At 36.3% G+C, this 12,928-nt stretch overlaps 1 protein-coding gene across 2 annotated transcripts in view; it reads right to left on the bottom strand.

The window, feature by feature from the left end:
• The window catches only part of LOC117420817 (lactosylceramide alpha-2,3-sialyltransferase-like), a 68,070-nt gene that overhangs the window by 30,579 nt on the left and 24,563 nt on the right, over positions 1-12,928 (bottom strand). Inside the window, exons 1-3 of one of the 2 annotated variants that reach the window (XM_034917326.2) lie at positions 8,039-8,130; positions 4,162-4,281; positions 533-653 (exon numbers count right to left, since the gene is read on the bottom strand). In XM_034917326.2, the coding sequence (XP_034773217.1) occupies positions 533-653; positions 4,162-4,199 (159 nt within the window). In that variant the 5' untranslated portion in view covers positions 4,200-4,281; positions 8,039-8,130. Of the gene's footprint in view, positions 1-532; positions 654-4,161; positions 4,282-8,038; positions 8,131-12,928 lie in introns of those variants that run through there. The other variant, XM_034034470.3, reaches the window with a different exon arrangement.

Raw genomic sequence — 12,928 nt, 5'->3', positions numbered from 1 at the left:
GACAAGCAATTTATTTTTTCACTGTTATCTGCTCTGATATTGATTCGTATTTTGTAATATACTTGTACTTGCTAGAACCGAAGTCATTGTATTTTATCTTGCTCTTAATTGTATTAATACTTGTACTGTGATTCTTGAAATGTATTTGTTTACGACTGTAAGTCGCCCTGGATAAGGGCGTCTGCTAAGAAATAAATAATAATAATAATAATAATAATAATAATAATAATAATAATAATAATAATAATACTCTCTTATTACACCAGAAAAAAGATGGAAGATTCAAGTTGGCATGTAACGACTAATCATCTAGTCTTATTATGGACTGAGATCTAATGTTTCGTTATTGCCATACTGTTCCACAATCTTTAAATTATATTATATCCAAAACGATTCTCTGCTCATCGGACGGTTAATTATGTATTACTAATATCGACAGGATCTGAGACTGGTTTATTTTTGTGCAGTTTTTAAAATTGTGCGAGTTATAAACTAGCCAAATACAATAAGTGACAGAAGAAAATATTCAAACCTTTGCGCGAGTGGGATCCACATTAAACCCCTCCCCCATGCTGGGCTTCTGCTCGGTCTTGGATGCTTTACTGCAAATGTATGCGAAGAAAAGCAATACAGCTAAAGTCAAAACAGGATACCTAAAAGAGAGAAAAATAATCATAGACCAAAGATTAGATGAACAAATATATATATATTAAAAGAAAACAAACTACATATGATATTTCCACCACTGAAGAGTGAAGACGGCAACTCTCGCTTAATGAAAAACTTATGACACTTAGACAAAGTGTCTCTCAATTATTCATATTTTATTAAGAACAATGTAAAAATAAAAACTAAATAAAGCTTACGCGTTTCGACATATTGTCTTCGTTAAAGCATGTTAAAAAATGTTCATAGAATCTGTTAAATGCAGCTGATATTCATTGTCAATGAACCTCATTGTCTAATTATATATATATATATATTGGCCTGTAATTGCCAGGGACACACACACACACACACACACACACACACACACACACACAATACATCTTATATATTAAATACAGAAAATAAAAGCATAGGGTATATAGATTTCCATGTTAACTGTTAGTGCTGGGGCAATCATTTCTTTATGTGCAATGTACACAAATGGATTTGGTCACGTGCCATGTCGTGTGATGCAGTGGAATTATATAAGCTATTTGAGAGTTGTGTGGGAAATCATGGGAAAGTAGAAGGATATCAGTGATGTCATAAGGAGCACTATAATCAATATAAAATGGGATATGTTCAAACTAATTCCTGATTTAAAATCTGCCTGGTCTTCTTTTATTCTGAATTTACAGCGGTATATAATAAACATGCCCCGTTTAAGAAAATGCGAGTTAAATCAAATCACTTACCGTGGGTAACACATGATTTATTAGAGCTGTTTCGTATGAGAGATCAGGTATGGCAGAGGTTTAGGTTAACTGGAGACCATTCTGATAAAATATTATACAAACAATTGAGAAATAAAAGTGCAGCCTTAATAAGAAAGGCGAAAGCTGAATATTTTTTTAATTACATTGATACAAATCTACATAGCCCACATACTTTTTGGCAGGGTATTAATAAACTATTCAACAGAGGGAAAAGGGTTTCTGTCTCGCACTTAAATATACAAGGTCAAATGGTTAGTGAGCCAGTGCAAATTGCAATTGCTTTTAACCATTATTTTACTAATTAGAGTGAACATACAGGTAAATAAAAAAAAACTTCTGATGTAACTTCTGCTGACCATGACAAAGGGTTATGTTTTAAATTTTAACCGGTAAGCGAGGGCGAAGTATATAAACATTTAACGCAAATTTATTTTACTAAAACAGCAGGTGCAGGTGGGATAGAACCAAAACTCCTTACGTTTGCTGCTTACGCTCTGAAAAGTCCGCTTACTGTGTTAATTCATATGTCACTGATGTCTGGTGAAATGCTGTAGTATCTCTCATCTTAAAAAGTCTTACCAGTTTTATCAAAGATCATTGAACGAATTGTCCAAATGCAACTGACTGATTATTTAACAACAAATAATGTATTAACTAATTATCAATCTGGTTTTAGAAAAGCTCATTTGACAACGACAGCATTGCTGAAATTAACAAATGATATATACTGGGCTATAGAGAAAAAGAAAATAACTGGTGCCATCTTTATAGACTTCTCAAATGCATTTGATTTAATTAATTATAGAATACTTTTTAATAAGTGAGTTATGCATACTACATTGTTGTGGTTTAAATCATATTTATCAGAACATTTCCAAGCTATTGTCTGACAGGAAGGAATCTGATTTTATGCCTTTATCCATTGGTATCTCTCAGGGGTCAATTCTTGGACCACTACTGTGGTTTATTACAGTTCCGACAATGTCCATGATTTAACTAAGACACTGCAGAATGACTTTTTTGAACTTCAAGATCAGTTTGATAAAAATATTGATTTTAAATGAAAAAAAAAAATCATGTTATTTGGTTCAGAGAAAATTATACAAAACAATAATCAAATTTTATTAGGGCTCTGGACTCTTGACCGGAGGGTTGTGGGTTCAATCCCTGGTATGGGACACTGCTGCTGTACCCTTGAGCAAGGTACTTTACCTAAATTGCTCCAGTAAAAACCCAACTGTATAAATGGGTAATTGTATGTAAAAATAATGTGATATCTTGTAACAATTGTAAGTCGCCCTGGATAAGGGCGTCTGCTAAGAAATAAATAATAATAATAATAATAATATTATTGTTACTTGTAATAACACATATTTGGAGAGAGTTGATACTTTTAAATACTTAGGTGTCAATATTGATGCAACTCTTAAATTCGAAAAACACATAAAAGAAATATATAGTAAAACTGGGAGAAAACTCAGATTGTTGTATGGCCAGCATCCTTGCTTAAATTTAACATCAAGGTTTAAATTAGCTAAGCAGCTTTTGTTTCCTATTCTGGACTATAATGATGTGATTCACATGACTGCTAGTAAGAAGTCACTGAAGAAGATTGATACAGTGTTCAACAGGATTTGTACATTTATTCTTCAGAGTACTCCTTCAGAACATCAATGTACCTTGTATTCCGGGTTAAATGTGTGTGTTAATAGAAGGATCTTTCACTGGAGTCAGATTCTTTTTAAAGGGGCACATAACAAATTGCCTGTTTATTTGAGTAGTCTGTTCCAGATGTTCACTTGTGATTACAGCCTTGTTTCTGGTACCAAATATTTTAACATACCGATGGTAAAAAGTGCTACTGGAAGGAAGTCTCTTGTTTTTTCTGCAGTTTCAGATTGGACTTAGATCAGAGATTTTCCATCATCATTTTAACAATTTATTGTATGACTATTTGAAGAAGCCCTGTGTATGTATGTGATGCTGTGTAAAGTTTTAAATGTGTTTTATGTGATTGTAATTTGGCTACTATATCTTACATGCCTTTGTAAACTAGCTATTTATAGCTCATATGGCTTTTCCATACAAGAGGTTATATATAAACAGATTGAGGGGTAGATGTACTGAGATGGGCCAGTCGCAGCACAAACATACCGCAATTTGCATTTCTGTTGCAACAAGTATACATTTTGTCGTATGTACTAAGAGAAAATATCTTAATAAAGAGAGCTGCAATATACTATGTCGTGCGACATTTTTTCAAATACATAATGAAAGACAGTTAATGCCATTAGATTCTATAGTAGGGCCCCCACCTTCACCCCCAAAAAGCTTTTCATAAATCATACAGTAGCCCCTTGCTGTCAGGTTTAAAAAAAACACAATAAAACCGCACACACACGTTTACAGTGCTCAATGTATTTTAAACGTATAAACCATTGCGCTGAAATAACACTAATGTGTTTTGGGTCGGCTTCACATTACATCTGTACAGTACACCTACACAGTATACAGTACAGTAGTAAACTCAAATGAACACATAGTGCACTTTCTTTTTACTTTAGCCTGTAGGCTACCGGTAACACAAAATAAATCATGCTGCTGCATTGCATTATTTTAAATTGAAACTAAACAATTTTGTGTACTGCAGAATGTATCACATATTGAACTGCAAACACTTAATCAGCTCCTTGTGGGTTAATAAGTTCAGTTCATGTTCCTTTGTAGAAACTCTTACCTAAAAGCACCTCTACAGGGAAACATGCAGTTCCTCATGTTTTCATGTGGTGGTTTGTGTCACTCCATGTCAGAACACACACTCGAGGGCTGCCGGTGTCTCATATACGTGAGTTATCCACTGCAGGAGAGAACAAACACACATTAGACTCACTAGACCAGCTTTTAAAGGTAAATTTAAATGATTTTGTTGTAAAAGTTAAAGTAGTAATGTGGCAATGTGCCCTGCCCCTGTGTGCATGTGTGTGTTATATGTTGTATGTTGCGTGTGGTGTGTTAAATGTTGGTGTATTGTAGTTGATACACAGGATATAAATGGGTGTGTGCAGCACGAGTATTTAAATTGTATTTAGGCACGAGGATGGCACAAATCACTTCACGTGCATTTAAAGTATGTAATATGTGAGCACGGGGTTGCACGTAATTAATTCACGTGCTGGGATTCAAGTGAATAATTAATTAGTAATTGAATCCCAGCACAACAGTATATATAGAGACACGTAGCACTCACTCGGGGTTGGGTGTTCGTGAGTGGAGAACGGGTGAGAGAGAGAGGAGAAAGAAAGAAAGAAAGAAAGAAAGAAAGAAAGAAAGAAAGAAAGAAAGAAAGAAAGAAAGAGAAAGAAAGAAAGATCGTAATGTTTGTTTTAGTACTCACTGTGTTTGTTTGTCTCCGTGCACCGTTTGTTAAGTGTTAGTTCGTTTTGTGCCGTGTCGTGTTTGTGTTTGTGTGTTACAACCTTTTTATTTTCTGTTCTGTTGGTTAATTATTAAATGCTGACGCAACCCACTCCGGCCATCTTTGTGACAAGTAACAAACAACTTTTGATTCACTTCGCTAACATCAAGAGTGATTTACCGGTTTTGTTTAATTTCACACAAAAAAAAAGCGCCACATGTCTTTTGTTTAAATTGAATGCTGTATAAATGCATAAAGTACAGTGAAGTACATTAAAAAATTTTAATCAATGCCATCACATAATAAACTATTTACAGCCACCATTATCACTCAAACAGTTTTGAATACTGATAATGTAGTGTGCGTCAGGACTTATTGCTTACATATAACATGACCCGGGAGATGCCTGAACCAGTCTATTCAAACATACAGTAGGTGTTGCTCAACCAAGTAAAATATAAGTAAGACACTATCTCTCTGCTTTAAAATGGACAAGGCCCTAGCTAGGGTTACTGGGTCAAGCTAAATTTAACAGCCAATAAGCAGTACAAAAGTAATGGGACAATAATTCAAATTAATTGGGTAGTGCCAATTACACATAACTTAGAACTACATAAGTTAATTTGGAGGATCTTTTTATTTTAAAGCCAAGGAACAAAACAGACAAGAGGGTCTTTCTTCATATCAAGTACATTTTTTATTAGTAGATATCACTACAGACCTAAGTAGTGTCACAGGATTTGTAAGAACTGAGCAGTTATCCACATTTACCAGAGTTCCGGAACCACAGCTTTGGTTAAATGCTCCAGTGTATTTTTTAAAAGAGTCAGTCAAGCAAATATGGACCACTTTGCATGAACTAATCTGACCCTCTAATCATATAAAAGGCACAATCTTTCAAGATCCCAAAGGCCTCTTTCGACAGCCGAGAACTGAGGGGAAAGAAATTAAATTTTGTTGTATGTACGCAAGTGGGACATGATACAGATCCTTGAGTCAGTATCTTGTGTACAGTTTATTCAGTGCAGGAACATTTCGCTATTGTATCACAGTATGATATATTACTGCCAAATGGTTTGTCTTTGCAGTTAAGGTATGTCATGTTCTGTATTGCTTTTAAAAATAGATTTGACATATTTAAGGAACACAGAAGCCCATGTTGAAAATATCAAATGTGGAAAAATGTTAAAACAAAGTGGAGATTCCACATGACAGACATAGCCTCCTTTTTATGAAGTCACCTCAAATGGTTTATGACATACTGCTGTAGCAGTTATAGCAATTTACAAAAGCACACAAGCTTCCCTCATGTTGGGTGCTTAAAATAACCAGAGAAAAAAATGCAACATATATTAATAGCAGGAATAGCTGGCAGTGGCAACTACAGTAGTATATTGTATGAGCCAAGGGAACAAGATCCCCATAAAGACAATACAGGGATTGTTTGGAGCAGGGATCCTATGCCGTATGGAATTACAGGTGACAGCCTTGGATGGAGGTCTAAAGTACAGAAACTGTATAGTGTAACAAGATAATGTTACTCAAACCCATCCCATTAGTGCATTCACCATACATCTCTCAATGGGGAACTGGCTGGTTACTGAGTAATAAAACCAGCTGGTTTGGGAACAAGGAGCTGGATTCATAAAACTCTCCCACAACTGTTGCCAGAACGTACACGTGGAAAAAAGGCACTTGTATAGCACACAATATTTAGTTTGCACCCTACATAAAAAACAAGTCACGCTCATATCATATAACAATCTATCTTACCATCCTAATGTCTAATGCTACTGCTGAGCGCAGCTTTCTATCCCTCCAACAACTGAAAACATACTTAAGATCATCCATGACTACAACTGTGGGGTTTTTTATGCTTATCACGGTTTCTGTGAAATGTACCCACTGTCGTATAATATGTAGTTCCCCGTGAAAATATACATATATTTCTCACTTAAAATAACTACAGTAAACATATGCCTTATTCATGCACTACCAGTTACACTAAATGTATGAAGCTAGCAGCTGGTGTAGTTTGCTTCAGGTAAATGATTGAACACAAGGAAAAACACACTGCATCGAAGGTCGGAAATATTTCTGCTAAAGGTCGCTCTGTCCAGTACAAAGAGACATTTCACATCTCTGTTGTTATTTTTATGTTTATTTATGTTTTGTTGTTTGATAATTCACTTGTAAAGAAAACTAATATTGTGGTTTATAATGATTCATGTCCAAATACTAATTAGAAATTAAGCAATGTTTCCCTTAACGGACGGACGGACGGACAGACGGATGGGGGGGGGGGGGGTCTGGTAAAGTTTGCGTTTTTGTCTTTTTATTTACAAAAATAATACATCTAATATTGTGATATTGCTTCATTTTGTAATCTGGTAGAAGTCAAAATGTATAGAAAATGACAACACCAGTCAAATTTGATTAAAAAACTTGCGACTGGAAGATCGGAGGCCTGCCTTTTTCATATAAAGGCTACTACTGTTCTTGACAGAAGTGTGTTAGCCCAGCGAGACAGACAGAAATATGTAGTCATTTAACAATTGACCTTGTGTCAGACTTGGCAGGTGTGTTTCCATGGGAACATTGCATGATTAGACATATTGGAGTGTACAGGTATAAACTGAATACATTGTTAAATAGAGAATGTACTGTGTTTAAGGGAGTCTGTCACGTTTTCACTTTTCACATACTCTTTTTATTTATGTATTTGCTCTGCACACACTCTTAAACTCAGGGGAGATGTTTAGGAGGACAGAGATGGTTTAAACTCCTAGTGGTTTATGTTCGAGCACTGGATGAGCTGCGTGTCCATACAACCTTTGTTTAATCAAGAGAATCACACAGACTCATTTGTTTTGAAGTTTTACGAATCAGAGCGACTTCAGTGCTCCTTCGGTTTATTAAAATGCTTTTAATATTGGATTGGTAGATTGCGCAAATCCCAGCAGGTAATAACAACTAGTCTAGAGGTATTACAAGCATAGCATTAATACTTCAATACAATAATACAGTTTTATATGTATTATGTGCAGCCCTCAGGCTGGCCGAGCAAAAAGCTGACAGCACCCACTGCTATATTTTAGCACATTCAATACATCACGCTCTTAATACTAAAACATAGTTTCCATACCTTATAGCAATGCATTCAATACATGTGAGATATAATAATCAAATATTCCCTTACCTTCCAGTAACAAGGAAATGTGGTTTGAACAAGAAGAGAAAAACTGTCTTCAAAAGGCAGATAATTCTAAGTTCTGATCAAACAGCAATTAGCTCTATACGGAAGTCAGTATGATTCGCAAGGGGGTTTTATAGGATTTTTGTCCCATTGAAAGCAATGAGAAGCCCCAATTAAATCCAATCATCAATATATATAGACAGCTCTTATCTTTTTGGCAAACAGTAGTCTCTAAAAAATCCAACCAACTCTTCAGACTTAATTGGAGTCATATGCCAACAAATTAACACTGGCCCATGATTTCATCTACTCATTTCTGACTCCCTCCTTTGTCTGAAAGGTTAGGTGAAGCAGAGTTCACAAGATTCTTGCTACCTTGTATCACTACTTTCTATATGTACATTACAAAGAATTGTTGTTTGAATATATACAACACCAACAGTTGTATTATAACAGTTATAGTTATAATAGTTATAATTGATTACATGAACCTGTCTTCTAAAAATATATTCCCTCATATCATATCATCTTTTCAAATTAGTTTCTTTCTTTCCCTACAGGTGTGTGTTTAGCAGGTATTATAGGGAACTTCTATCCTATGTCTTTTTAGTATAGAGTTTCTCTCCAGGGAAAATCTGATTGTTTCTATTTAAATTGTAAGGCTGTAGTGTCTGTCTCCTAGCAGCCTGAACTTAGCTGAACTTCAGACGACTTTTACAACTTTTCAGTTGTACACAAACTGGCTGAAACCAGTTTGCTTGAGACAGCTCTCCCTTTGCCAATTTTAGCGTTGATAAATGTTTTCTAGAACTTTCTCTATTTCTACACCTGTGCCCTACGTGCTTCTTTCTGCCAGTGCAACTAATTAAATATATATTGGAATAAGTCCATTTCTATCCTAACCCCCCTTCCTCTAAGACGAGAAGGTATTTCTCCTCATCCATCCTGGCCTTAACGCCGTAAGTTTATTGATAAGAGGATCCCCGCTCTTGTGCCAAGAATACCTCTTTGTACCAAGCAATGATCTTTCCAAAGACAGGTTTATAAAAAAAATTCAGGAATACAGGTTACATAGAGTTTACTTTTCTAAAACTAAAAAATCTCTTGCTTTCCAAGTTACTTTTCATTGTTATTTCAAATATAACAACTTATTTTCTGCATTATTTTCAGCTAGGGGCTATTCTTTATCAACTAAGAATCCCTAACCATCTTCTTTTCATTATTTAAAAGGCAGTGTACTGACTTTTAGATCGTTATAGTTTTCTCTTTTCTTTTTTAAGAAACCCCTAGCCCTTTTTCATCATAACAGTTTATACTATTTAAAGCAAGCATATTAACACGCATCTACTTAGTACTGCAACATTTTACATTCAAACTGAAATGTGTCTAACAGATTTGGCACTCAATTCTGGGAGAAGTGCCTATCTTGATAAGAGACTCCTTGAGGCCTGCTAGTATACCAGGCAGTGCTGGTTTCTTAGACAGAAAGCATACACAGTATTTTCACAATATTTCTTACAGACTAAAGATTATTAAGCACTACTTTGGGTTTAATTATATATCATTTTATCAATACATGTCATTTCTAAATCATCCAGTCCATGTTCAGCACGTTCCCAGCAGGTTTCAGAGTCTGTGTCAGGTTCAGCTCAAGTGGGTTCTGCAAAGACCACCACAGGCCCTTTAATCCAGCGTCGCGCGTCACAGATGTGGGCTGCCATGGTCAGGACTTTATACCTACAAGACACTTGTACACGCTTAATAGGGACACCTTCCTTACATTCCAGTTTGCCCAGATGTGCCCATTTTACCAGGTGACCGCGTTCACAGTCCATGCATTCAACCCTTTTTACACCCCTTGGATGTACATTCAAGTGAGAGAAAGATATCCCTTCAGCATCTTTACACTCAAACAAGATTCGACAGTGTTTGACTAGGTGACTGCAGGCTGGACATGGCTTGGGCCCTGCTAGGGGTGATTCACCTCTGCACCTGTCACATGCACACATAAACAAGAGGATTTTTTTCCCCACTTGATGAGTCAGAGTTAACTCTGTACCCTTCACAATCATTCTGGACCTGTACGTGTTTCTTTCATATATTTCATTTTGTTCACATTAAGACACCCTACGAGGTATGCCATCCATCTAGAACACAGTAGGAGGCCAAAACTCACTGTTCTTCATATCAGCGGGCACCCAACATCTGTTCTGCTCTGCATCATCAGTGGCCAGACTTAATACAACTGAATCTGAATCAATCGAGGAGCCGTGAACTCTAGCCACTGAAATTCTCCATGCAAAGGGATCCAATTTCTTACTACACATAACTGGTTCGGGGTCACACGTGACAAGTCCATGTAAATAATTCCTGCACCTGCAAGGTTAAAACATCTAATGCTGGTGTAACCCCGAATTGTTTTGCTTGCTGAAATGATAAATATTAGAAGCAAATGGAATGTTGAAGATAAGCAGATGTTAAAACCAAGGAAGTGTTATGAAACTTAATGACTGGAGCAGAACAAGGTAAACTATTGGGTGAAACAAAGAAGCGGTTATGAATCAGATCAGTCAAATTTATTTTGTATAGTGCCTTTCATGCCAAGGCATCCCAAAGCGCTGTAAACATGTAAAAATGTAAACATTAAGCTAGTGTAATTAAGACGCTCACCGCACAGGCTTGCTCAGGCTCCTTCGACTCCACAACCAGAAATTGAAAGAAACGCGTTTGCACGCACTTTAATTTCTTTAAGTCAAAACAAACAAAAATCCTAACTCTGTTTTTGGAGCGCTGACTACACACGTCGGGAACTTAATTCTAGTAAGCCGGACAGCTAAGCTGTTTGCCGGCTGGAAAACACACAATTTTACACACCAACAAGGAACACCCAGTTACCTTTTTTAACAATTGAGCACCTCTTCAATTGGGCTCCTTCACACAGCAGCCCTATGCAGACTGACTGCACCTTTTAAATACCCTGCACCTGGTTCTAATTTCCAATTACTAGCAGGTGCAGGGGATAATTAACAATAAAACAATTAACAAATATAATTAAACTATAAGACAAAACAATTAAACTAAACCAACTTGCATTTGCACTTTTTTTTTTTATGCAGGGAGGATTTTAACCCCCTCCCTGCTGTGTTACACTAGGTATAAAACAGGCTTATTGGAACAGGAAGAATGACATGAGGACTGCAGCCTGTCTCTCTGGAATATAGGTAACTATTGTCTTATTCTGTGTTTTGCAGGACCACTGATTCCACAGCTAACACCATATGTAACAGGGTGTTTTGGTACATGCATGGGTGATCACTGGATAAAGGAGTCAGAACACAGAACATTGCGTTTGACAAAGCACAGGTTTTATTCAAACTCTTACACGCAGACACACAGAGGAACCTCACTTGACGCTACAAGAATGCTAGGTCCCGTGGGCATACAAAAAGGCAAACTAAAACACAAAACAGCTAAGAAACAAAAGTTGCTGTTAAGACGACGAAGCGCTACCCCCACTAAAAGGAGAGTCTATTTCATTTAGATGCTGCCACTGTAGTTCTTGAAAGAAGTGGTTAGGGGTATTTAGGTAATTAAACTCAAAATGTGCTGTTTCAGTTTTTACATAAGGATTGATGTTGCCAGTAAGTAAAAGGAATTGTATGTTTAGAATTGTATTTGTGTTTATGCACAAAACAGCCCTTTTAGTAGATTTATCAGTTTACTGTAGTTGCCACTGGAGGTGGTGAAGGAGGTTCAGCGTGCGGTTGTGAAAAGTGGCTCAAACTGTCAGCAATCTGTGTTACAAACTGTGTTACATGGTGGTTCTGACTCCTGTGACTTATTCTGGTATTTTGTCACGGCTTACTATATACAACTCTTTCAATGTGCATTTTGCAATCTTTTGTTGGTTTTATGTACGATTGTAGACTATAAATAAATACGTTTGAAGTGCCATTTGTGTTTGTAGTTGTTAGTTATTACAGTGCTTTCCCAAAGTAAGTAAGCTAAATTATTTGCGTATTTGATCATTGTTTAGTTTACTTCTTTCCACTCTACCTGCATTTAATAAAGCTATAATTAGCAATGTTAAGCCATGACCATTTCTTAATTAAATTATATTATCTGATGATGAAGAAACAAGCTCAAATCTATTTTTCTACCTATACATTCCTGAAAGGAAATGGATTGCTTTACTGTGTAAAGGATACACTGCACTACACACTGTTTGTTTCATAAAGACATTCTGTCTGGAGACACACCTCTTGTTAAATTTAGTAAATAACAAGGCAGAATTTGCAAAGAAACAATTGGGAGAATTGTGCATTTACAGTAAACGGGATGTTATTTAAATTACAATCAGTAATACACAGCAGTGAACATGTGAAGAGCAAAGAGTCAGTCAACACACCTTTAAGTGTTTCATATTCTATTCTTGTTATTGTAATGACAGTAGGACGTTAAACTTCATTTGTGGTGTATTGTAAATAGGATTACTCTCACATGACATTGCTGGACTGTTTAATATTTTTATTGTTATTGTAATGCCAGCAATAAGCTAAACAGGTCTTTTCAAAACACCTTCATTTGTAGACTGAACTACATTGTCAGTGGAATGCAAGTAAAACCAAGCTATTGTTGGTAGATAGCTTTGTACGTGAAGATTCTGGCAAAGCCATTGAGAGTGAAGTGGAAAGAGTTTGTGACCGCAGGATTCACAGGATGGCTAGCTCATGTGGGAAGCTAGTGTGGGACATGCAGTATCAGTATCATGCTCCCATTGATTATGGTACAAAAAAACCTAGAACTATAGAAACACATGCATAAAGGGGCGAGGCTCCTCACTTCCCTTCACAGCACAATGGACAACACACTAACTAGGTACTTAAGTTTCAC

This window comes from Acipenser ruthenus, chromosome 1 (genome assembly GCF_902713425.1).
Source record: "Acipenser ruthenus chromosome 1, fAciRut3.2 maternal haplotype, whole genome shotgun sequence".
NCBI lineage: Eukaryota > Metazoa > Chordata > Actinopteri > Acipenseriformes > Acipenseridae > Acipenser > Acipenser ruthenus.
Note: the sequence above shows the minus strand (reverse complement) of the source record. Positions and strands in the feature narration are given on the sequence as shown.